The sequence below is a fragment of the Tenrec ecaudatus genome, chromosome 13, assembly GCF_050624435.1.
Source record: "Tenrec ecaudatus isolate mTenEca1 chromosome 13, mTenEca1.hap1, whole genome shotgun sequence".
Taxonomy (NCBI): domain Eukaryota; kingdom Metazoa; phylum Chordata; class Mammalia; order Afrosoricida; family Tenrecidae; genus Tenrec; species Tenrec ecaudatus.
In genome coordinates this window covers 981,697-1,006,778 of record NC_134542.1, presented here as the reverse complement: position 1 = coordinate 1,006,778, position 25,082 = coordinate 981,697, and the positions used below count along the sequence as shown (strand labels likewise).

Below are 25,082 nucleotides of genomic sequence, written 5' to 3'. Positions count from 1 at the left end.
CGCCTGCCCAGTCAGCCTCAGGCTGGTCTAGGGCTCAGGAGCTGGGGCTGCCAAATGGTGAACACTTAGGAGAGGTGTGCTGAAGTGGAAGTGACCCTCTCTGGGGGACAGTGGCCACCTCTGCTGGCTTCAGGAAAGGGGCAGCTCCCCTGGCACAGGCTCTGCAGGTGGGCGGGCCGGCACCCACCAAGCTCCACCTGCAGACCTCTCCGCCTGTCCTGCCCAAGAGCAGGCATCTTCTTGCCCGGCCCCCCTGCAGCCGGGCCCCATTGCAGAAGCCACACCTGGCCAACCAAGACATCTCAACAACGAGGGGAGGCCCTGGGGGGTGGCACTGCCCTAGGCGAGACTGCCAGCTGGCTTTGAGGTAGAGAAGGCAGGTGTGTGCATGGTGGGGGTGGGGGTGGGGGCGGAGACAGACTGGCAGGAAAGAAGGGGAGTGTCGGGGCTGGCCGGAGCCCCAGATGACTGCCCTGCTGTGCACTCCTGCAGGGCTGGGAAAGGAAGAGGGCAAACGTTTTGGCTTTTAGAAAGTCGAGGAAATTTATTTCCTGAGGTCATGACACAGGAAGTTGACTCCCAGCCAGAGGCAGAGCTCTGGGAAGGAAGGTCAGAATGCTGACGGACATGCTGGGGCCGGGAAGCTCAGTCTGGTGGCGGTGGCGAAATGTTCAATGACCTTGTTTAGTGTTTGGAACCGTGGCGAGCCGTCCCGGAGCCAGGGCCGGGCGGGTCCTGAGGGCAGGCCCCTGTGGGCGCCCAAGGCCGCCCAGGCTTCCTGCGAGACCTCGGGCGGGGAGGGGAGCGGCGACACTGAGCGGCCCAGCTGCCAGCTGGTCAGGTGGGCAGACCGGGAGCGCTGGGGCTGCAGGGACATCCGCTTCCTTGGCATTACCGCTTGGGGCCCCACGGGAGGGTCTTGGGGGCCACCTGTGCCCCAAAGCTGGGGAACTCCTCCGAGCTGCTCACGTCCGGAGCCTGTGGGGACCAGGGCGAGCTCAGTGGGATGTCCCCCTCCCACCCCACCTGGCAACCTCATCCTGGGCATGTGCCCACGCCCCACCTTTGCACTGCTGGAGGCTGTCCAGGGCGCGTCCCGCACCACAAAGCCCTTGGATGGGGCCTTGGCCTCCTCGTGCACCGGGGGCTTCATGTACACCTGCAGCGCCTCATTGTCCACCACGTCGGCCAGCTGTGGGCACAGAGTAGTCAGGTCCCGGCTGCACCTAGCACCCCGCCCTGCGCTCCCTCAGTGGTGGTGGGGGGATGGGGATAGAAACTCACATATTCTTCTTCCAGGTTCAGGATGTGGTCGATGGCCTCCTCCACATTCTCTGGAAGGCCCGTCACGGTGACACAGTTGGGGTCTGGGGCCCCGCTCTGAGGGAAGCGGATGTCCACCTAGGAGGAGGGTCAGTCAGCCGAGGCCCGGGTGCTGGGCACACACCCTCAGGACTACCCATCAGCAGGGCTCCCTGGGGTCTGACAGCACATGTCCCCATGGTTCAGGCATGACAGCAGAGGCCAGGTCCCCAGGCCACCTGGGTCCTTCCTCACCAGAGTGGTAAAGCCAGGTTCATAAGCCCCTATCCTCTCCTACCCCCGAGGTGACTGTGGGGGTCTCAGAACAGGATAGGGGACGCTTGGGGGGGGTGTGGGTGACAGTCCCCACAGACTGTATGCTGTGCTATGGGCATCCCTTCAGTGGCCCACCTTGAACTCGTCCATGACCTTGCGGATGGCCTTGCCTCGGGCACCAATGATGCGGGCATGGACGCGGTGGTCCAGCGGGACGTCCTCGGAGACCATCTGCTCCAGCTCGCCCACTATCTTCAGGATGGCGTCACGGGCTGCTTCTGTGTTCTTCTCGTAGCCCGTAATGGTAATCTGCTCCTGCGGGCAGAGACCATGTCAGGGCACCAAGCTGGCCACCAGCCTGCTGCCTGCCTTCTGGTCCCACAGTGTCCAGAGAGCAGCCGGGAGCCTGATGGGAGGGCGCTGCCCCTTCCCCACCCCTGCCCCACGGCAACGTGGAAGCAGCTCTGTGCTTGCCCCCTCTCAGAGGGGTCGCCTCGACAGGCTGGCTGTGGCAGGGACAGTACCATGGGCCAGCCAGATCCCCTGCACTTGGGGACGGAGCGAGGTAGACAGGACAAGCTAAGCACCCACAACACTCTGAAACTGCTAGGCTCACACTCCCCAGGGCATGAGGGATGCAACATGTGTAGACTGCCCACCCCAGTGACCGAGCAGCCAGGGGCCCCGGCCGCCCCGCCGACCTGGCTGGCATCATCCTTGTCGGGGAACTGGATGTTCACGTCATGCTCCAGGCGAATCTGCGTGATCACAGCCCCCTTCCGGCCTATGATTTTGGGGTGGTACTTGGGGTCCACTGCGACACTCAGCTTGAAATTCCGCAGGGCCTGGGGCAGGGGGTGCCGGTCAGTGGTGTGTCCCTGCCTGCCACACAACCAGCCCCCAGGAGGAGAGGAAACGGGCCAGGCATGCACTGGGAAGAAATCCCCTCTGGGGCGCCCCAGACCCCCCTGGGAAGCTGGGTGGGGAGCAGTGTGGTGCTCACTCGCTCCTCCTGCTCGGCCTGCAGCTCCCGCACACGTTCTAGCAGCCCCGTCTTGGCGCGCTCCAGGTGGGCAGCCAGCCCCGTGATGGCGACGGTGTCAGACTGCAGCTCAGGGGCCGGCACTTGTATGTTCACCTGCGCAGACATCAGCACCCACCAGCTTAGCTGTGCCAGTGGGGGCGGTGGGCCCTGTCCCCTCGAGACAGCTAGCCCCAGCCCCATGCCCATCCCCAAGAACAGGGTCACCTCAAACTCATCCATCATCTTCCGGATCCCACTCCCTTTCTGCCCGATGACGTAGCGGTGCAGGTCAAAAGGCACTTCTACCTCGATGGTGACAGGAACCAATGCCTGCAGGAGGGGCAGCTTGGTCAGGGTGGACAGGCCTTTACACATGGCAGTCTTGAGGATATTAGCTGGAAAAGGCTGGGCTGTGGGGGTTCCTACGGAGGCGGCTCCACTCACCCCACCTGCGTGCACAGACTGGATGGGGCCCCCAAGGATGTCCAGCACAACCCACTCCTTGCGTGCGCACGTGCACACCCAGAGCGGGCAGGGGGTGGGGTGGGTAGGGACACACCTGCAGGGCCTCCCGGGCGGCCTCGCACTTCTCCTTGCGGCCTGAGATGACGATGATATCGCATCTCCTTGGAGAACCGGGCTCAGCCTCCTTGCCATCTCTCCCCTCAGCGGCCTCGTCCCCATTCTCCTGCATGGCTGGCTCCAAACTGTGAGCTGTGGTCAAGGGCAAGGGGAGCTGCAGGCAGCCCGAGGACCAAGGCAGCAGCTGCCCCACAGGTCTCAGACCTCTATGAGCAGAGGGGAGACACAGGCAGGATCCTGGGGCAGATCGGGCTCAGGGGCCAGAAGGGAGGGGCTCAAGAAAGCCAGGGTACAGCTGGTGGCATGCACAGTACTGCATGGTTAGACCCTGAGCCCCTGAAGGGCTGTGTGCAGAAGGGCAGCCTGGCCAGAGGCAGTGCCGTGTTTGTCACATTAATGGAGAGCACAGTGTACCCAGAAAGATGTGTGGAGAGCATTAAAGGTGAGCAAGCGTGGGTGCCCGTGCTCGGGTGCCTGGTAGCAGGTGAGGGCTCCTGAGGGTGCTAGATGTGCAAGCAGCCATGGCTGCGACATATCTGCTCACACTCCACTCCAGAGGGCAGGGGGCCAATGGGCTGCGTGCTCAGCCAAGACACACTCCAGGAGGCTAAGGACAGATGGACAGATCTGGACACAGAACCTCAGAGCTCCACAAGTGCAGCCCCTCCCCGCAGCCGGGGTCCAGGCTGGTGCCGTCAGAAGAGCTGCAGGCCACCAAGCAGCTGCTCAGGACACCCAGAAGACCCCGAGTGGATGGATGTTGACCAAACACCCTGTCTGTGAGCCTCCCACATGGCCCTGGCAGACGGGCGTCAGCAACCAATGGGCGCGCCTGACTGTAGCTGTGGGAGAGGCCCACGCAGCACTGGCCATCCTGGCACCACCTACCTGGGTTCTCCTCTCTGTCGGGGAACTTGATCTGCACACCGTGATCCCGAGTGATCTGCTGGATCCGGGAGCCCTTGGGGCCCATGACGGTGCGGTGGAATCGTTGGGGGATGGCGCACTCCAAGGTTACCTGGGCTTCCTGGAGGGAAGGCATGAGCGGGGTTCACTCCTCAGCCCAAGCACACCCAGGGGCACCCCAGTCCCTTGGGGCGCGCACGCACCAGGTCCTCGATGATCTCCTGGATGCGCTTCTTTGCGGCCTCCACGCAGTCCTTGGCACCCTTGAGGGTGACCTTGTCGCTCTGGGTGCCCGACCTCGGGAAGCTCACCATCACCCCTCCATACTCCTCTGCTATCTCCCGTAAGACCTGGCCCCTCCGGATCACAAAGTGCCGGTGATGCTTGGGGTCCACCAGCATGGAGTCTTCCACCACGTTGTCCTGTGCACAGAGACATAAGGGCTTGGCGCTCACCTACCCACTTGCCCAACACCAGGCGGTGGGGTCCCTACTTACCAGGTTCTGTATCAGGGCCTCTAGCTCCTTCTGCGCCTCCCTGACAGCGTCCTCCTTTCCGATGACGGTGATCAGGTCCTGGTCCTTGTCCTCAGCCGTGGGGAAGATGATGCGGGCGCCCGTGCTGTCACGCACCTTGCGGATCTTGCCGCCCCCCTTGCCAATGAGGAACTTGTGGTACTCGGGCTTGGCACGGATGTCTACCGTGAAGCTCTTGGTTTGCTGCAGAGACACCCAGGCAGGACCCTGCCATCAGCCGACTGCATGGAGACCAAGGCAGGTAGTGCCTGTAGCTCCCTTGTGGGCACAGCCTCAGTGTCCAAGCTGATCCTTGAGTCATCACAAGATACATGATGGTGTCGGGGCCGGGGAGGTGTCCTAATACTCGGGGTTTACTAGGACAGCAGAGCCCAGGACCAGAGGGAAGCCCCAGAGGCCTCGCACTGAGCTGGCCGACACAGACTGGACAGGGAGAGGAGAGCATGGCCCCAAATAACACGTGAGGACTAGGCCTGCCTTGCCGGCTGCTCTCACAAGACACCTGGAGAAAGGAGTGCTGCTCACCGGGAAGAGTCAGGAGTGAGCTCCAGGAAGCCTGGTGTGCACCCACAAAACCACCTACCCACTGGGACCACACAATTCAGCAACCGGCAGGAGGTCACGCCCGTCCGCACAGCAAGCGGACTCACTGCAGCGCAGGGACTCCGAGGGGCAGGCAGAACTGCCCCGTCTTGCTTCCCGAGAACAGAGTGGCGAGACTCATGCCACTTCACCTCAAAACACAAAACCAAGCTCCCTGCCTGCAAGTGGAGTCCAACCAGCGACCCTGCAGCACAGGGTGGAGCTGTCCCTGGGGGATTCTGAGACTATGTCTCTATGAGAGCAGAGCAGAAAGCCTCGTCTTTCTCCCACGGAGCGGCTGGTGGTTTCATGCTGCTTACCGTGTGGGTAGCATCTCCCACGTCATCCACTTGTTGAGATGATGGTCAGGAGTTACACTAAACACAGCTCGAATCAGACCATGAGGCTGAAGGCTCGTTTCTCCATGCAGTGCATGGAGCTGGGCACAGGACTCAGTGAGCATGTGGCCCTTGGCCAGGGCACAGCGCGCTTGCCAAGCAGATGGCGGCGGACGGAGAATAGGCTTCCTGCTGCACACTGGTGGGGGAAGGGGGGTGCTCCCCCCAGGGGAGGGTTAGGGGTGCTCACCTTCTCCTCAGCCAAGTGCAGAAGCTGCTTTTTGGCCTTCTCCACATCTGAGGAAGGCCCCCTGATGACAACCGTGTCGCTTCCGGAACCTTCCACGGGAAAGTGGATATGGACACCACCGCACTCTTCCATGATGGACCGGATCAGGCGGCCCTTGGTGCCAATGAGGGAGTTATGCAGCCTGGCCGGGATGGAGACCTCCACTTCGGCGATGTTGGCCTGAGACGAGCACAGCGGGGGTTGGAAGTGCAGTGAGCAGGCTGCACACCCCAGGACACATCACAAATGGGGCCACCGCTTCAGGGTACATGGAGATGGGGGGGGGGTGGCTCAGGGCCCTGGGGAGGTGCAGGGGAGGTAGAGGAAACAAAAGTGCTCAGATGGAAAGCCCAGTCAGGTCTATGTGCCTGGAAGCTCCCAGCAGCCTCCTGCCCTGTGAAACCCCTGGGCCAGAACTCTGCTTCCAGCTGAGAACAACTAACATAGCAGACACCACGTATGAGGTGGTCTCCAAGGCAGACATGACGGTGAGGTGGGGGAGGAGCTGGAGGTGGGCAGGGGGCCAACCAGACAGCTGCACCACAGGGTGTCCTTCTAAAAGGGTTGGACCTTAGTCACAGCCAATCATGGACCAAACACAGCCCCGAGCAGGCCTTCCTTCCAAAGGGCCAACTGAGCAAGGTTCACACCGACTTCCCTCAAACGGCATTTCCTAGATGATAAGTCAGTCAATGTTCACGGGGCAAGCTTCTCGTCCTTCTCCCAGGAGCAGCTGGTGGGTTTGAACCAATGACCTTGCAGTTAGCTGTCTAACGATCAACTCCCAATGCCACCAGTGCTCCTTAAAACTCTAGGAATGCAGAAACACCCAACACCCAACCAAATAAACTCCACAAAGTCTGCTATCCAATCCAGAAATACCAGGCAAGGAACAGGGGAAAACTGACCCACTAGCGGCAAAAAGCAGCAATTTGCTGCAAACCAATTGGTGCAGGTGTCAGAACAGGCAAAGACACGGAAGCCGCTGTGTCACCCATGCCTGCACTGCAAGGTGGGCAGTGGCTCCCGCCTCCTTGCCGGGCGGGGCACTCAGTCAAAACTGAGCCTCAGAGAGGAGAACGGGAACGTCTGAGCAAGCACCCGCTGGGCGGGCTGAGGACGGCCTGAGGTGCGGTGGGCTCGGAGGAAAGAAGGCCCTTGTGCCCGCGTGGCCGGCAGCCAGATCAGCAGGACCGTGGATGTACCCACCATGAGTCCTCGAAGAGAGAGAGGGAGAGATTAGCAGAGAAAAGAAAGGAACAATTTACCAAAAAAAGAAGGAAAAAAAGGGACCATCTAGCTGAGAAGCAACAAAGCCCACATGGAAGAAGCACACCAGCCTGTGTGGTCACGAGGTGCCAAGGGATCAGTTATCAGGCATCAAAGAACAAAAAAGCGTATCGTTGTGAATGAGGGGGAGTGTAGAGTGAGGACCCAAACTCCATCTGTAGGCAACTGGACGGAGGAGGAGACGAGCCAATCAGGGTGCAGTGTAACGATGAAACATACAACATTCCTCTAGTTCCTAAGTGCTTCTTCCTCCCCACCATCATGATCTCAATTCTACTTAACAAATCTGGCTAGACCAGAGAATGTACACTAGTACAGATAGGAACTGGAAACAGTTGATTGATCCCTTCAGGACCGACCAGTGGTGAGTAGCGATACACGGAGGGTGGGGGAGCTGATTACAACAATCTACATATAACCTCCTCCCTGGGGAAGAGACAACAGAAAAGTGGGTGAAGGGAGACATCGGACAGTGTTAAGATATGACAAAATAATAATTTATAAATTATCCAGGGTTCATAAGGGAGAGGGGCGTGGGGAGGGAGGGGGAAAAATGAGCTGATGCCAGGGGCTTACATGGAGAGCAAATGTTTTGAGAATGAGGGTAACGAATGTACAAATGTGCTTTACACAATTGATGTATGTATGGATTGTGATAAGAGTTGTATGAGCCCCCAATAAAATGATTAAAAAAAGAAAAAGTCCTATAAATGTGATTAGCACTAGCAATCTACACACCCCACAGCTCACTGGATCAGGAACAAGGACACATGAACACAAGTCCATGGAGAAATGGTGTGCGCAGAACTGACAGCGACATCTTAAAACAGCCAGGGGGAAGAGACTGTGGAAAATAAAGCCTGACGCAGATTCCCCATCAGGAAGGACGGACGTGGGGGACAGAGCAGAACTGACAGAACATAACAATGTTACAGGGGGAATTCAACGTAGCCACAAAAATCCCTTTAAAAATAAAAGCACAGTAATTCAGACACACGACACCAAGACAATTCACCACCAGCAGACCTGCAGGACAAGGAATATCCAGACAGCTGCTTGAAGCAGAAACAAAATTAAGATGAGTCTACACAAACGGTCAATTATGTTGGTAAATACGTCAAGATTCTGCCCGTTACTGTCTGCATCTCTTTATCCCTGACAGACCAGGGTGGGGAACAGGCGCCCCTTATCTCGGGCAGCATCCAAAAGCTTATTATGGCAAATGGAATGAAAACATCACCACATTTCCCAGCAAAGTTTTTGAAGTTCTCGGTAAGCAGGGAAGGTGCAGAGTTGCTCGGAGGGAACCCCGGGAGGTTGGAGACATCCTTCCGAGTCCTGCTGCAGCCTGGTCACACCAGCACAGTGTCCAGGAAGGCAGCACGGACGCTGACGTGCAGCTGTAAAACAGGCAATCCCAAAGAAGGCACAAAATGTACAGAGCAGATGAGACCCGTAGAAGACAAACAGCGCGACAGGAATGAACACCCAACTGCAAATGGTCTAAGCGTCTCGTCACAAGACAGATGTTCAGGTGGGATAACAAGTGAGTTGCCTGAAAGAAACGCACTTCAACATGAGACACAGCAAACAATTTTGCCGGCATCAGAGAGGAAGAAGACGTAGCGTCTGGAGGGGAGAGCAGCAGCACCACATGCCGATTACATGGGAGGTTTGTGTGTCCTCCTCCCACCGACCGACCACACAGCAGACCGGACCGCTCCCTCAACAGGTTAACCGGCAGGGCAATGCCACTGTGACTGGCGGGAGTGTAACCAATTGGCAGGGCCTGCACGGAGGAGCAGCGGGCACAGCTGAGTGTCGGGGGAAAGCTCCACAGGCGGGCCGTGGGAAGGGGCACTGGCACCATAGCACCAAGCCCGCCATTACCAGGTCTTTCTGGATAGAAAGAATCCGGCTCCGGGCAGCTTCGCAGTTGGCCCGCTTGCCTGTGATGACAATGGTCTCGGAGTTGCTGTTCTCGGCTGGAAGGTCGATCTTGGTGTTGCTCTCTTCTCGGATCTACAAAGGAAAGCCGAGTTGCAGCGAGGTCAGGCCCTTCTTCAAACGGGCCGAGGGGCAGGGGCTGGCGGAGCCATCACCTTTTTAATGTTGGCGCCTCCTTTCCCAATGATGTTCTTGTGAAACTGCTTGAAGATCGGGACAGAAATGGAATAGCTGTTTTCCACCTTAAAGCAAACACAGACGACGCCTGAGCCACTCCTGTTGTGGTGAGTGCATGCGTGCAGCCTCTGGAGCCACGTGACAAGGCCATGGGCGATGCGCTGGTCTCAGGTCCCTCTTCCCTTTCTCCCACCCCAGTCAGTCCCGGGAGCCTGTTGGACAACTTGCCCAACGACCCACAGGTCGTCAATTCAGCAGAACCCTCAGCACACCAGGGAGTGAGTAGAGTCCAGGCTGGCCACAGGACACCCGGGAGGCATGCCTGGGACTGAGGCAGGAACAGCCCGCAGAGGCCCCACTCAGCGGGGCTCTGGGAAGCACAGGCGGCCTGCCCTCCAACTCTCGCATGCCAAGGCACACTACCGTTTACTATGGCGCTGGATCGGTCACCCTGAGTGGAGGCTCCCTCACCCACTCAGCTGCCAAGGCAGGGCAGTCCTGCTGGAGCTGTACACACCAGGCCACCCTGGGGCTGCCTGCCCTGCTCTGGGCAAGTGCGAGTGTGCCGTTCTGAGGCCACTGTGGTCTGTGCAGAGCCCAGGCTGGGCCAGGTCAGGGTGCCTGCCCACCCACCCTTCTTAACAGGTCAGCTAGAATCAGTGTCCACCTGCCCTTCCTACCAGGTCGGCCACCATCTTCTGCATGTACTTGGTGCATTTCTCCACCTCGTTCTTGGGCCCTCGGAGCTGGACGATGTCACTCTTCTGTGCAGGGTCTGGGAAGTTGATGATAACCTGGAACACAGAGCACCACAGGCCCCAGACACCGGTGACTCCTCAGGCCCCACAGTCCCGGCGCCAGACGGTACCCTGAGCCCTGTTCCCTAGAGGCCACACGGCCCGAGCATACCTCTGGAAACTTGTCACGGATCTCGCGGATGCGCTCGCCCTTCTGCCCAATGATGGTGCGGTGGAACCTCTGCTCAACGAGCAGGTCCTTGGTGCGCTCATTCTCCTGCAACAGACCCGGGGGCTGCATGTCACGGCCAGGTGGGCGGCGCCCCTCCTGCTGACATGATGGTGCCCGGAGACTGGGCACTGCCCAGACAAGACAGGCTCCTTAAGCATCCCGAGCCCCCATGGCGAGATTCCTATTCTCTTGCCAACACCTTCTCGCCCACCCACCTAACGGGATGTTGACATTGAACACAGTCCAGCGCAGGCCCCAGTGCCAGGTTCTAGTTTCAGGACCCAGTGTCAGAACCAGAGCAAGGACCCCATCAGTGAGGGCAAGACGTGGGCCCTCTGGCCAGTGTCCAGTGCATACAGGGCAGAGAGCAAGCTTCCCTGGACACAGCACCTGGCTGCCTCCTGTGTGCAGGATTAGAACAGGCCTGAAGAGCCTGTTGGAGGCGGCAGGATTACAGAAGAACTAGCTGAGCTGAAAAGAGAAAGCCAGGTAGTAGGGTGTTTCCACAAATATGGGGGACCCTGGATTGGATTGACAGAGATGAGGGTTCAGAAACCAGTTGCACCCTCCCCCTCAGGGGAAACTGAGTAGCAGGGTGGTGGCCAGCAATGGCCAGAGGGTCGGGAAGAGCAGGCCAACACCCATGTTCGCAGGAACACAAAGTGGCTCTGCAACACAGAGCCCCAGGTGGGCAAGGGAGGGAAGCGGGACACCTCCACCTTGGCAGTCAGCACAGTGTCGAGGGCTGTGCCCAGCCCCAGGACCTTCCTCTTGCCTGTGGGCGTCAGTTGCATGGCAGGCAGCACTTCCCAGCCTGGACCTTGACACCTCAGTGAGTCTGGCTAGCCACCCAAGGAAGAGAAAGGGCTCTAGCAAGCCCAGTGGCCCCGTGGGCAGCTGGGAGCCTACGCCCCACCCACCCACCTTGTGCCCGGCTCACTCACCATGCGCGAGGCGAGCTCCAGTAGCTCCCGCTTGGCCTGCTGCACGCCCTGCGGGTCGCCCTCGATTCGGATCAGGTTGCTCTTCTCACTGTCGGGTGGGATGCGCACAGACACCTTATACTGGTCCTTGATCCTGTTGACTGGGGAGCAAGATGGAAGCTGTCTGGCCACAGCAGAGACACTAATCCCAGAGACCAGGCACACCCACTGCCACCGCCCCATAATACGGAGCCGGCCTTCCTGCTGGGGTGCTAGAGCAAGGCTCTGTCTGGGTACCTCACACCTCACTTCCCCGCCAGACCCTCCTGGGCAGCCCGCCTGGCCGCCCGCTACAAAGGCCAGACCCCAGGTGTCCTTCCTGGTCAGCCAGCGATGCAGGGTGAGAGTGTGGACGAGGCTGTCATGCAGTGTGACAGTGTGAACGCGGTGCTCAGCAAGCAGCCTCCCTTAGTTCGGTGCAGTCATTGTCTACCCATGCAGCCTGACCACACGTCTGATCAGTCTCAGACGGAGAGGTGCAGAACTCTTCCATTCCTGTGCCGCTGGCTTTCCAGACGAGAACACGGTAACAGTCACTGGCTCTCTCAGACACCTACAGATGTGATCCTAGCATTTGTGTTCAGTCCGTCTTGCTTGGCACGGTGAGGCTGACTGGCGTGGTCAGCACCCGTCCAGCTCGGCTCACTTAGGCTGAGGATGTGGCTCCATCTCATTCCCAACGGCTTCTGACAGTCCTGGAGTCGCACTTCCCGATTCTTCTTGTTTGGCGCCGGAGGAAGACCTTACAAACCGGCATTAGCTCTTCCGAGGTCCCTCAAGCAGAGTGCCCCCCAACCGGAGGCTATTTGGAAGGTTTCTAGGGGCGAACAGCTTGGAAGTAGACTCCCTATGCTCCCACTTTGTAGGCTGGAAGCCCCAACCAAGCCTGTTCCCCATGGCTGGCTCTGCCAGTGTTTCAAAATGCTAGTTGCAGTCTCCAGTATCACAGCCAGTGGGATCCACAGACAGACGGACAAGCGGTAGCCCTGGCTCCACCCAAGGGGCACAGGAAGCAGGAAACTGGACAGGTGGGACGCCTCCATAAGCACCCAGATGTGATGAGGAGTCCCCCACCCAGGTTCACTCACTGTTAGCTCCGCTCTTGCCGATGAGGTGTCTGTGAAACTTGTGGTCGATGTTGATCTCCACGTAGTCCATCCGGTGAATCTGCAGCAAGAGCACGTGGTGTCGGGATGGGGTGTGGTCCTGAAGCCCGTGGTATGACTGGCCACATGCACAAAGGTGGCCCAAAGCGTGGCTACATGCAGCCTCCTGGCTCAGGATCACCCCGTGCGCTCCCTCCCTGACCCTTCTTCAGAATACATCTCAGCTCGCTACCCATGACTCTATCAGAGAGGGTGGCCAGTCCCCTAACTGTCCGAGTGCGTGTCTGCCCCTGGCTCAGGAGTCACCCTGATGCACCTACATGAAGCATGGCCCATAGTAGGTCCCAGAACTCACCAAATCTTTGACCATGGCTTCGATCTGTCCCTGGGCCACAGTCACGTCCTCTGTGGGCCCCTCCAGTGTGATCCTGTCCTCGCCTTCGGTGAATTCGATGTGAACCTGCAGGCATCACAAAAGGGCGGGGCAGTCAGACCAGGGACAGTGAGATGGCTCCCCTTCATGTGCACACCCAGCCAGGGAGGCAATAAGCTCAGGACATGGCCGCTGCCACTAGTGGAAAGCTCCCCTGTCAGCAGTGACAGCTGTGGGACCAGACAGGAGCAAGCAGAGGAACTGGAAAGTCCCTGGGAAACAAAGTTGAAGGAGAACACGAATGAGAACATGAATGAATGGTGTGGGGATGTGTCTACCGACCATCCTCCCCCTCCCCCCTCCCCGGGAAAGACCCTGCACAGAGACAGAGGACCCGCACTGGACACCAGGCTCCTCACGAGGCCTGCTCCTGGCAAGCTGCTCAGAGCTCTGACACCACAGCCCAACTGGGCGTGCTGGTCAAGGGTCCATCAGACGTGGAAGTGATGGCTTGCCTTCGGCATCTGCTGTGTAACCTTGGCCAGGTTCTGCCCCTTCTTGCCGATGATGAAGCGGTGCAGCCAGGAGGGAGCAGAGACTGAGGACACGGAGAAGCTGTTGGCCTGTGGAAAAGGGAAGTGTGTGGCGGTGCCTGCCGGCTGCTCAGGCTCACAGGCCAGCAAGGCTCTCTGCCCGCTTACCTTGGCATAGACTTCAGTCAGCGCCTGGCCCAGCTTCTCAGGCTCACCACGGAGGATGACTGTCTCCGAGGCGCTGTCTGAGGGCGGGATCTCCACAGACACCCCTGTCCGCTCCAGGATCTCCTGCAGAGAGTTGCCTTTGGGTCCAATGACGTACTTGTGCTGTGACTTCTTGACCTCCACAGCGATGGTCGTGGTCTTCTTTTTCTGGGTGGGGCCATGGGACAGTCAGGGGCCAGCAGAGGGGCGAGCCCGTGAACCCCCACTCCAACCCCCACCGGTGTGAGCACCTTCTCCTCGTACACCTTCCTGATGCGCGCCACCGCCTGCGCCAGCTGCTCCTTCTCCCCGGTGAGGACGATCTCAGAGCGGCCCACGCTGGGCGGGGGGATGTTGATGCGCGTGCCCGTCTCCTGCATGATCTCGCTCACCAGCCGGTTGTAGGGCCCGGCGATGAAGGGGTGGAAGGCCTTCTCCACCTCTAGCCGCTCCACCGCTCGCTTGTCCTGGGAGGGAGAGTCAAGTGAGATGGTGGTGCCTGTCCAGGCCCTGGGTGGGCAGCCCCCGTGCACCTAGCAGCTGGCGCACGCTTGGTGAGCATGAGCAGGACCTCATGCCCCGCCAGAGTCACCTGCTCGGCGGAGATGAGCAGGACCTCGTGGCGGGCCTTCTCGATGCCCTCCTTGGTGCCCGTGATCCTGATGAGGCTGCTGGGGTCATCAGGTCGTGGGATCTGGATCTTGGTGGCCGTCTTCAGCTCCAGGTCCTGCAGCTTCTCCCCATTCTTGCCGATCACAAAGCGGTGGTGCTCCTTGGGAATGGGGACAGTCGCCGAGGCCTAGAACACAGTCAGTGCCGCTATTGTACTGCCCTTCCTGTGGCGGGTGGTTACCTGTAATCACGCCCCTAAGTAGTTGTAATAAAGTTATAACTACTTAAACTTTAGCAATAAAGTTGAGTTTTCCTGCTCTCTCTCTCAGCTCTCGGGAACTCCCCACAAGGACCACTAAGCATGGGCTGAGGTGAGCATGCTACCATGAAAAAAAAACCAAACAAACACCAGTCAGTGCCACGCTCACCAGGGCTGCTGTGTGCACCATGAGTGAGTGGGGGAGGGCACCGCACACACACACGCCCTGGGGCCCGCTTGCTCCTTGCCCCTGGCCGTGCAAAAGCCGTGGCACCCCTGGGTGGCCGTCTTCGACACAAACCTTTCAGCCAGTGAAGGCGACACCTTGTCCCTGGAAAGGTGACAGGTGCCCAGGCGAAGAGCCTGAAGGTCAGGGAGCTGAGGAGGACCGTCCATCTGTCTGTCTGCCCACCCTGATCCTGGCTCTACAGCACAGCACTCCTGCCTCTTCCCAAGGGACACACGCCAGAGCCACCACACAGGAAGCAGGGGTGCCAGCCACCCGACGATGGGCAGCCTCTGACGAGGCCACCACACACAACACTGAGAACAAACTGAGGCTTCCCCCAAGGAGCAACACCAAGAGTCCCCATGGGCGTGGTTCTTTCAGGAGAATCAAGGCATCAGCAGCCCCAGTCCACATGCACTCCTGAGGACTGTCTAACCCCGGGAGGGCCACTCCATGCTGGAAGGGCATCTCTGGGTGAGGCTGGGACCACGGCTTTCCGAAGTCTGCACCTGGAGGCATTGCTGCCACCCCATCCTGTGACATGATGGGCACGCTGACACAGAGCCGGGCACAGGAGTATCTAGAAGGGTCTGTGTGCAGTCACCCAGGGCCAGCGGCCCTGGACGTGAGCTGTAGCAGATGCGGCCACACAGTGCCCTTCTTGGCAGGACACAAAGCTCAGTGAGGGCCCTGGGGTCAAGGCCAAACTCCCTTCCACTGCAGACATCAAGGCAGCAAAGCATGGTTGCCACTGAACACAGGGCGCTCCCTGTGACCCTGTAGGACCTCGGAAAACCACTCCAACTGACCAAGACGAGATAACCTCATCTTTCTCTTATGAAGTGGCTGGTGGACTTGAACCACTGACCTGATGGTTGGCAGCCCAAATATGGGGTTGGAAGCAGCTCAGACCAAACCTTAAGACATTAAGTCCCGAATGCTAAGTGCCAGAGAGTGGAGGGCGGGTGGCCCAAGCCCGGGCACCCACAATACAGGGCTTCTGTTAAGGAATATAATCAGAAGCCACCTGCAGATGGACAGACAGGACAGTGGAGAGACTACTGCCAGTCACAGGGACACTCAGGGCCAACCAAGGGCCTGTGAGGACAACCCCCACCAGTGACCCTCACAGAAGCGCAGGCTGGGCAGACACAGAAGACACAAGTATGACAGCCTACAGCCAACTTCCACACACTGAGTGGTCCCGCTCCCTAGCACCAGAGGGTTAGGGTCCCTGTCCAGGCCACACAGTCCAGTCAGAGACAGAGGGTGTATGCCCACCCTGAGGTCTGGTTCCTACCTGTGGCATTTCTGATCAGCTCCTACCTCCTGAGAGGCCCAGGTTCAGGGCTGGTGGAAGGAGCTTGAGCACCCTACAGGTTACTAAGATGCTGATCTTCCTACAGTGGTCACAGGTAGATGATGGCCTGCAGCCAAAGCTCAGGGGCTGCTTTACGACCCTCACGCTGGAATGGAGGCTCCCAGGGAAGGGCTAGCAAATGTGCGGACGGAGCTGGCCACCTGGACTCGCCCTAGCAGCCCAGCTCCCAAAGCAGCACCACATGCACAGGGACAAGCCTGTTCCTTTCAGCTCATCCACGCGGATAGTACCAGGGGAGAAGTCCCAGCAGGGTCCGGGGGCCACAGCAAGGCAGTGGCTGAGTGCGGGGCACAGATCATACCTACCTGAGTCTGCAGCCTGGCGACAATGTCCTTCCGGGCCTTCATGACGGCGTCCAGCTTTCCTGAGACCATGATGGAGAGGCCCTGGTCCTTGGCAAGGGAGAGCTCTAGGTGGGCACCGGTACGCTGCATGATCTCCAGGCAGATCTTGGCCTGCTCACCTTCTCCAAACTGGTTCATGTCCTTGTACTTTCTCTCCTCCAGGGGCACGTGGAACACCTGCACAGATCGACACACAGGTAGAGGTACGGGCTGGAACCTGGGAGACAGTCCTCGCCCCACAAACAGCAAGGGACCAGCAGCAGCCTGTGCTGACGGGAGACCGCAAGAGAGACAAGAGTCTGGGATGGGGGGTGGGGGAAGGTTGAGCATGCTCAGAGGGTGTACCCTGACGGCTCTTGGAAAGGAGGGTGCCAGCTTTTTTGGTAACTTCTGCACCCATATCAATGCTGGCTGCTGTGAGGGACCAAGAAGGGCCTGGGTCCTGCCTAGAACTACAAAAATGGAGGTGGTGCCATCATCAGGCTGGTAGGCGGCACAGGGGACATCAAAGGTGGGCGAGGATGTGAAGACCAAGGGGCCTGAGGTGGTACCCAAGGCTGCCTACAGGAAACAAAACTTGGGCAGACACCCAGGTCAGACTTGCACAGCAGAGTGCCCTGGGATGATGGGCCCACAGGTGGGAACCCGGGGAAGGTATTGGTGCCTGGCCCTCCCAGGAGCAGGGGTCACCGTGTTCTCACGGGGTACAGGCAGAAGCTGTCCCTGGTGCCCACCTGAGTGATGACAGAGGCTTTGATGGGCCGGATCTTACTGCCCCAGGCCCCGGCGGGCTCCTGGGTGTTCTCCAGGCAGGCTGCCTTCTCAGGAAGGGGAGGGAAGGCATCCTTGTAGGTCGGAGGGTCGCTTTCCTCTTCCGAGTTCAGTGTAGCAACTGGAAAGGGGAACAGAGATGAATAGGAAGCACGTGGCTGCCAGCAGGACCTGACAAAGAGACTTCAAAAGCTGTGACATAAAACAACACCAATTGACCCACAAGTGTGCCCTTCACAGCTACGGTACCAGGCCACAAGAGGCAGGTTTCTAGTCCAGTACCCTCTCACCACGCCCACTGGGACAGTGTGCAAACTCAAGAGGAGAACAGTCCCTGTGTGCCCTGCCCCCCATGTGAAGTCAGCAAGGCCATGCCTGCTTCAGCCCGTGCCAAGCGAGTGCCAGGAGACAGGCTTTGTGAAAGGGGGAGGTCTCCAGCCTCAACTTGCGCTAACTGCCAGAGCCAGGCTAGCCACAGAAGCACCCTGCTGCCCGGGCAGGGGGCTCTGGGAGACCTGCCCCCCACCCCCAGCCGGGGGCTCCAGGGGAGCAGGTGTGACCGGGGAATCTCTGGAAGGTCCTTGGGGCTATGCAGTGATGGGCTCACAGGAACTCAGTGAGAGGATCCTGGGACGGACAACAGCCCCTCCCCCGCTCGCCCCCCCACTAACCTTTGGAACCAGCTGGGCCTACACCTCCTTCGGGCAGACGGGCAGCCCGGCCAGGAGGTCCAAGAACCCCAAAAAACAAACAGTGGCAACGCTGATAAAAGCTTTACCCCCCAACCTGGAAGACACGCCCCAAGGGCTGTGGTGGCCAAGCCCCGCTGGCTGGTTGGCCAAGTGGAATTCCAAGAGTTGTTTCAGTTTTAACCTGAGAACGGACACTCCACGAAGAACTGAGCTATACTCGGATCTACACAGGTCCATGCACCCCTCCGCAACACCACCCTCCTCGGGACACTTGAGCCCTGGGACCTCAGATGAAACCTTCCTCTGGACAGCGATGGGCTGCACCCCCAACAGGACAGCACCTCGGTTCTTAACACGAGATGCTCCTCTGGCGAAGACCCACATACTGAACTCAGGAAGTAAATGAACCTTGCCAGGTTCTTTCGAGATAAGGTAGGTCCAAGACCACCTCCAAGTCCTAGTTCTACTGGTTGATGCTGCTCTAGGGCACTGGTGGCCAGGCCTGGGCTGAGCCAAATGGGGATACCACAGCTTTGGCAGGGCTCCCAGCAGGCACCAAACAGCCCATCCTCTAAGTTCTCCTGGGCACTGTTTGCTCTAGTAATGTCTCAGGACCAGTCACCCATTCCTGCTGCAGTGGAGACAGGCAGCAAGACAGACGCTTGACCCAGTTTCTCACGGCTAGGGGAGGGAGGGGGGAGTACAGTGGCAACGCAGGGAGGTTGCAGGGCAGGGGTTTGTTACCTTTGATCTGCTGGGGAACCAGCCCGCTCCGATGTTCAGCGAAGCTCTCTTGGGTCAACACAGCCACAGAGCTCATGGTTGGTGGCACGTGTCCACGTGTCCGGGGCAAGCACTGGGGGTGGAGGGCGAGGAGGAAGGAGTCACAGGCAAAGCCAGCCCACTAGGCCATGGACCACAAACCTGGCTCTTGTCACACCAAACTCTTATCAGTGATGCAAAGGGGAAAATGTAACAGAGGGAGGGTGTCTTGGGGGACCTGCATCTGCCCCGTGTCACAGAAGCTGCGGAGGGGCGGTTTTGGGCAACGCATGACTTGGCAAGGGCCACAAGCCCATGGGGCCCAGCGATGCCCAGAGAGGGAGCAGCTCAACCCATGTCTGAAGAGCCTGGGCCATGGCCACAGTGCTTTAGCCGGGGTTGGCCTTAGCCCTGTACTCAGGGGCTGGATCAAGGATCTGCATACTATATTCAGCGCCCCATGGCCCCCGTGGGCAGCAGCAAGGCACCTTGCCAGGTTTGGGAGCTCCTGGGCTATCTTGGCAGGACCCCTCCACCTGTAGGCAGACTAAGCCCACATGCCCCAGGCAAGCCCACAGCGGGCATTTTCTCAGGGGGCCTTGCTCACTTTGTCCCACACAGTGGTGGGACGGGAAGAAGGGGTGAAGACTCCGTGTCTAAACTTACCAGCAAAACGGTCAGTAGCCAGAAAGTCCGTCCTGAGGCGCTCGTCAGCCTGCCAGCTTTTGCTAAGGTTAGGAGGAAGAGAGAAGAGAGCATCATTACTGTGTGGAGGTCGGTGAAGGTCACTGCCTTCTCAGCCAGACCAGAGATGGGTCTAGGGTTGAAGCTCAAGCCATCAGCTTTCAATCAAATGGAATAGTCAAAGCCCGACCAGCCAGACTTTCCTGAGTGGGCTTTCCCAGGGAGCAGAGGGAGATCCTAAAGTGGCCAGGTCCAATGGAGCCACGGAGTGAGAGACTCACCCTCCAAAGATCAGGGAACCCAGGCTGAACCAGGAACCAACGACAGGCTCCCAACGCCCAGCTCTGAGCCCGCTCTGCTTTCCAAGTAACCAGAAGTCACTGTCCTCCAGCAACAGTCTAGGTGAAACTCAGGCCATTCCAGGTACAAGCCCAGGGGGGACGCAGCTACAGAGACAGACCCGCAGCCCTAGAAAGCCCCCGAGGGCCGCTGTGGGCAGAGACATGCTGTCCTTGCTGTCACTTCGGGCGAGTCTCTGGTTCCTTTTCACGCACCAGGACTCAGAAGCCAGATCATAACATGAGGGGAGTGGGATGGGGGCGGGGGGGGGGCGGCGGGCTGAGAAGCAGCTCTTCAAAGATTTCCCTTTAGGAGAAGCAACAGGAACAAGAGCACCCTAACTCCGTGCAGACAGCAACACAAAGATCCACCTGTCAGGTGCATGCTCAGAAAGGAGCGGAGATGGGGGTGGTGGTGTTTGGGGGCACAGCAGTGGAACTTTCAATGTAATGTGGGGCAGGGTCCAGGTGCCAAGCCTCAGGGCAGGTGGCAGATCAAAGTTGCCCAGCCCCCACTCTGCCACTGAGCCCCCAGCTGAGCTACAACAGTCAGTACTCCTTGGGGCCCAGACCCACCCATGGGGAGGGGCTGGCAGCAGCCCCCCGCAGGCAGGAGTTGCTGGCTGTGAAGCCAGATGTGGCATGTGTCCTCCCACCCCGTCTGCTATCCAGCTGCTCTGCCCCACACCCCCACTTGGCCCCAGGGAGCTCCAGACTGCTTATACGGGACCCACAGCCTCAGAGTCAGGGTCTGTCTTCAGGAGGCCCACTGTCAGAGCTGGGAAGGCTGGGAACCCCGGGAGATAAGAGTGGAACCTAGCAGCTCTGGGGCCCTGGGTGAGCCTCCCCAAGGCCTTCACCTTAGCTCTTTCTGTGCTCAGGCAAGAGTCTCCTGCCCCCAATCCAATGCCCTCTCACCTGCTACCTGAAGCTCCCAGGAGCAGACCAGTTACCAAGGAGCAGCTGCCCACTGTCCCCTGGGGTCTCACTGGATCTAGATGCTGCTCCCACTGGGGGGGGGGGGCTCAGTCACCCTGGGTAGGAGCCTATGACTGCCACTCACATTCCCTCGAGGGCTCTCGACAGGGGCAGCTTTCTGCTGCTGCTCCCCGGAGTCCCCACAAGGCTCCTGCACACCTGGCAGCCCTGCTGCTCGCCTCCCATCCAGAGGCTCCTGGCACCTCCTGCCCGCCATCACCACGTCCCCACACTAGCCTATTCTGAGCCTGAGGTCCACCTATGCTAAAATGTTCCCAGAGCCAGACACCACAACTTTTACAGGGCACCCAGGACACAAACGTTCATGGCTTGTGACAAGACACTGGTGCATTAAAACAGCATTGCCACGATGACCATGTGAGCACATCCAGAGCGCCCCTGGATGCTGCCGATGTTTTCCACACATAGAAAGAACCCACCCACTTGCCCACTGCTGCCTGGTCAGTCCCCATGGAGTAGAGCAGAGCAGTCCTTACGAGCCTGGGAGTCTGAACACCTTTGTGGGCGCAGACAGCTGCTGGAGTCCAACTGCCGACCCTGCAGCCCAACGCATGGCCATGGAAAGATGCCAGACCCAGAACCCAACGCCATCGATCAGAGGCCACCCTACAACTGTGTGCTGCCAAGACCCTAATTCTTTACAGGAGTAGAAAGCCTCATCTTTCTCCCAGAGTGGCTGGGGGTTTCAAACTGCCGATCTTGAGGATTGCAGCCCTAGGGGTAACCAAGACACCACCAGCGTTCCTACAGAAATATACGCAACCTACAACAGACATTTGAAGGACATTAGACATGGCCCATACCTGTTCTTATGACATACACATCTGACTTTTAAAAACTGCCCTAAGCACACAAGGCATTCCTGGACAGGAGACGGTGCCCAGCACTTGCCCAGTGGAGGAACTGGGAGGTGGGCTCTTCGCTTCCACGGGCTACAGGAACGACCCAGTGCCAGACATGGTTGCCTACAGACACACACCACAGCAAGGACTCTGATTAAGGACGCAATCTTCTATTTTTGCTGCGAAACAGGAATTCTTTAATGGATCAGTTTGCCAATTCCCTCTTCAAAAGGAACCCTCTTTGCAAAGGGCGAGCCCAGGAGGAGCCTTTTACCTGCCACACCTGACCTCCGTAGGCACTGGGCCCACACGGGGTTCTGAGCCTGCTAGCTGTTACAGGAGCAGACACCTTCATCTCTTTCAAAGCCGGTGCAGCTAAAATACTCAACCCAGTGTGCCACCTTGGTGCCTCTAAAATGCAGTAGGGCCAAGCACGGAGGGTGTCTTCCAAAGTTACTCGTATTTTAGGGGACACTTCTGAGTGCTCCCCATCTCCAAGACTGCCCAGAGGAAACCACACCCGCCCACAACCAGAGTCCACAAGAGGCCATCTGCCTACCACCTACTCCTCCTAGGTGTGGGCGAGCCGGCCAGCCCGGCTCACAAACTCCTGGAAGCCAGCACCCAGCCTGCCACCTCAGCAGGGCCCTCCCACCCGCCACGAGAGCGCAGGGCGGGGGGACAAGCTTAAAGGCACAGTACCCACTCTGCTTTCATCCAAATTCGGTATTTTTCCATAATGCACTTTTCATGCTCTAACCTAGGGTCTGTCTAAGTTTGCTGGAGCTCAGCGGCGCCGTAGTCGCCCCTCCCCTGACCCCCCATTCCAGCAGCAGGTGGCGGGCCTACACGACCCACCAGAGCGTGCGGGGTCCCCAAGCTGCCGGTCTTTCTTGCCTAAGGTTAGAGGGGAGGGGTCGGCAGCACCCCAAGAGTTTTCCCTGTGGGAAAAGGTATGCGGCCGCTCCTTAGGATGCAGACCAGCTGGGCTAGCACAGGATCGTGAGCAGCAGGAGTCCCGACTGAGGCTGCGAGAGCAGTTGCCTTGCGGACTCCCGCGTTCTGACCGCACCGTGCTGGGAGGGCTATCTACCAAGGGGCACCAGTGGCTGGGGGCACCCCGGACCGGGAAGGTTTGAGGTAAGAGACGGATGAGATGAGAGGAGGGGAGGGGGCCGCGCCGCGGGCTCCGCCGGACGCGCCAACGTCACCAACCTGGGCCCAGGTCGGCGCCCCTCCCCCGCAGCGGCTGGGCTGGCTCGCTGGGGGGGGGAGAGGGGGGTTGCAAATGCGACCCCCTCTGGCCGGCCGCGCAGTACGAGGGTCAGCTTGGGCGGCGCAGGCGCCAGCTGCGGCAGAGCCAGGAGTTGGGAAAGTTTCTCGCACTTTTCCTCCGGCAACGCTGCGGCCCATGCGCAGTAGTGACACGTAGCCGGTGCCCCCCCCCACCCCCCGTCCGCCGGGACTGGCCGCCGCGGCGCTGGTGGAAGGAGGGGCGCCGCGGGCCGAGGGACCCCGCCAGCCAGGAGCTCAGCCCGCCCCTCCCCCGCGGGCTGCCCCTCCACGTCGGCAGCGCCCCCGCCCCCGCGCCCCAAACTTTCGGGCGAAGCGGTCCGCGCCCCCGGCTCCTCCCCGCCTGCACCCCTCTGTGCCCCGGGTCCAGCCCTGCCGCCCGCCGGCTCGCTCACTCTGTCCGCGGGCCACCCGCTCGCTCGCCGTCCGTCTGTCCGCGCGGGAGAAGCTGGACGCTCGGAGGAGCGGCGGCCGCGGCCCGGCTGCTATAAAGGGCGGCGGCTCCAATCCCGCCGAGACACGTCAGCCGCCGGCGCCCCGCCCCGCCCGACGCAGCGCCCACGCCGCCGCCCGCCGGGCCGGCCCGGCTGGCCCCGGGTCCCCGCGCCCCGCAGCCAGGGTCCCACCAGCCCGGAGCCCCGCTGAGCGCCACCACGCCCCGCAGCTGGGTTCCCCGGCCAGAGCCCCCGGGGTTCAACACGCCCCGCAGCTGGGTCCCCTGCACAAGGCCTGGCCCACGGAATCACCACGCCCCGCAGTCACTGCCCTGCCGGCCTTGTGGCCCTGAACCAGCCCTCGGGGGGGGGGTCGCCACACCCTGCAACCACTGTCCAGCCGCCCCCATCCGGTCCTGCAGCCAGGCGTCCTGACGCAGCTGCACGCCCAGGGGCTCTTACCAGTTTCAAAAGTGCTGTACAACTTCTGGGGCGTGGCACTGAGGTGGAGGAGTTAGGAAATGAATCGCCACCCCCAGAAAGCCAGGAGCAAAAATGACCCCGGAAGGGGGCTGTGAGGCTGGCTCTTCGGAAGCACACAGCACAAAAGGGAGGAGGGGGGCAAACTTCAGCAGGTAAAAGGCCGAAGCCCACGGCCAGTCCACACTGGACAGCCAGTCTCTGGTGGCGCACACTGTGCCTCTACCACTGCAAGGTCCCAGGGGCCTACTGCACCTAGTCTGGGGGAGGGTGCCCGTGACTGTGCACCAGCGTGTTGGGGGGTGGTGGACCTCAGGACCCAAGTACCTAAAACCACACACACCCAGGAAACAAAGCCCAAAACTAGATCAATCCCACTTTAAGGGGCACATACCTCGAAGTAGGTGCCACACTCAGCCTTTGCACACATCTACTCACCACCACCACAGCCTGTCTCTAAACACCCCAACTTCAAAGAAGAGGGGGCCTGAAATTGAATCACATGCAAGAACTTCAAGTGACAGAACTATTAGAATGAATCACAAAAAAGTTTTAAATGATTAAAGATACAAAAGTAACAGTATAAAGAAGGCAGATTGAATATGCAAAAGAGACGAAGAAAGTAAAAAGGAGGAGTCAATGTATCTAATAGCTTAGCAGGAAGAAGATACAAAGATTGAAGAAGAAACAATTTCTGAGAATATTCTAGAATGTAAAGACATAACATTCCCCAATGAATGGTGGCTAACAGGGCAGTTTATACTCACACCAAAGATGAGAGTAAACCTTAAAAACTGGAGTCAGGTCTGTCTGAATAGGACAGGCTGGATGAACTATCTGGAGGAAAAACAACAGGACGGACAGTTCCAGGGGGACTTGGGGTGGGGGGGTGAGGGGGGTAAGGAAGTGGTGTTAACAAACACAGGGACATGGGAACAACATGGGACCCAAAATGGTAGAGAGGGGGGAGTGGCAGGCCTGGTGGGGAATGTTCAAGGGTAAGGTTGCGTAGAGAAGAGGTATACTCTAGCCCAGGTGGCGACGAAGCATGGTAGTACGGCAGGGGGAAAGTCAAGGGAGATGGAGGAAAGAGCTAGGAGTCAAAGGGCATTTATGGAGGTCTAGACAAGTACACGCAAATATATATAGGAGGATGGGGAAATAGATCTATGTATCTATATTTATAGGTTAAGTATTAAGGTGGTGGAAGGACCTTGGGCCTCTACTCAAAACACTCCCTCAATGCATGAATACTTTCTTTTATTAAATTGGAACTCTATGATGCTCACTCTCCCGACACAACAGCTGGAGCCAAAGTGGGTGAACAAGTAAATGTGGTGAAGAAAGCTGATGGTGCCCGGCTATCAAAAGAGATAGTGACTGGGGTCTTAAAGGCTTGAAGATAAACAAGCGGCCATCTAGCTCAGAAGCAACAAAGTCCACATGGAAGAACACACCAGCTTGTGTGATCGAGTGGTCCCGAAGGGATCAGTTATCAGGCATCAAAGAACAAAAAAATCATATCATTGACTGCACACCTCC

General features: G+C 59.0%; 1 protein-coding gene across 3 annotated transcripts in view; it reads right to left on the bottom strand.

Moving 5' to 3' along the window:
• Window positions 1-517: 517 nt before the first annotated feature.
• The window catches only part of HDLBP (high density lipoprotein binding protein), a 48,529-nt gene continuing 23,964 nt past the window's right edge, over window positions 518-25,082 (bottom strand). The window contains exons 1-29 of one of the 3 annotated variants that reach the window (XM_075528941.1): window positions 23,022-23,169; window positions 19,137-19,198; window positions 18,453-18,564; window positions 16,980-17,137; window positions 16,207-16,422; window positions 14,013-14,219; window positions 13,672-13,887; window positions 13,382-13,588; window positions 13,196-13,303; window positions 12,663-12,767; window positions 12,290-12,368; window positions 11,163-11,302; window positions 10,159-10,263; window positions 9,930-10,043; window positions 9,228-9,314; window positions 9,016-9,147; window positions 5,797-6,015; window positions 4,588-4,809; window positions 4,294-4,512; window positions 4,073-4,211; window positions 3,729-3,791; window positions 3,162-3,316; window positions 2,828-2,932; window positions 2,582-2,716; window positions 2,280-2,423; window positions 1,714-1,893; window positions 1,285-1,401; window positions 1,064-1,192; window positions 518-978 (exon numbers count right to left, since the gene is read on the bottom strand). In XM_075528941.1, coding sequence (XP_075385056.1) covers window positions 892-978; window positions 1,064-1,192; window positions 1,285-1,401; window positions 1,714-1,893; window positions 2,280-2,423; window positions 2,582-2,716; window positions 2,828-2,932; window positions 3,162-3,316; window positions 3,729-3,791; window positions 4,073-4,211; window positions 4,294-4,512; window positions 4,588-4,809; window positions 5,797-6,015; window positions 9,016-9,147; window positions 9,228-9,314; window positions 9,930-10,043; window positions 10,159-10,263; window positions 11,163-11,302; window positions 12,290-12,368; window positions 12,663-12,767; window positions 13,196-13,303; window positions 13,382-13,588; window positions 13,672-13,887; window positions 14,013-14,219; window positions 16,207-16,422; window positions 16,980-17,137; window positions 18,453-18,528 — 3,864 coding nt within the window. In that variant the 5' untranslated portion in view covers window positions 18,529-18,564; window positions 19,137-19,198; window positions 23,022-23,169 and the 3' untranslated portion in view covers window positions 518-891. Of the gene's footprint in view, window positions 979-1,063; window positions 1,193-1,284; window positions 1,402-1,713; window positions 1,894-2,279; window positions 2,424-2,581; window positions 2,717-2,827; window positions 2,933-3,161; window positions 3,317-3,728; window positions 3,792-4,072; window positions 4,212-4,293; window positions 4,513-4,587; window positions 4,810-5,796; window positions 6,016-9,015; window positions 9,148-9,227; window positions 9,315-9,929; window positions 10,044-10,158; window positions 10,264-11,162; window positions 11,303-12,289; window positions 12,369-12,662; window positions 12,768-13,195; window positions 13,304-13,381; window positions 13,589-13,671; window positions 13,888-14,012; window positions 14,220-16,206; window positions 16,423-16,979; window positions 17,138-18,452; window positions 18,565-19,136; window positions 19,199-23,021; window positions 23,170-25,082 lie in introns of those variants that run through there. The other 2 variants (XM_075528942.1, XM_075528943.1) reach the window with 2 other exon arrangements.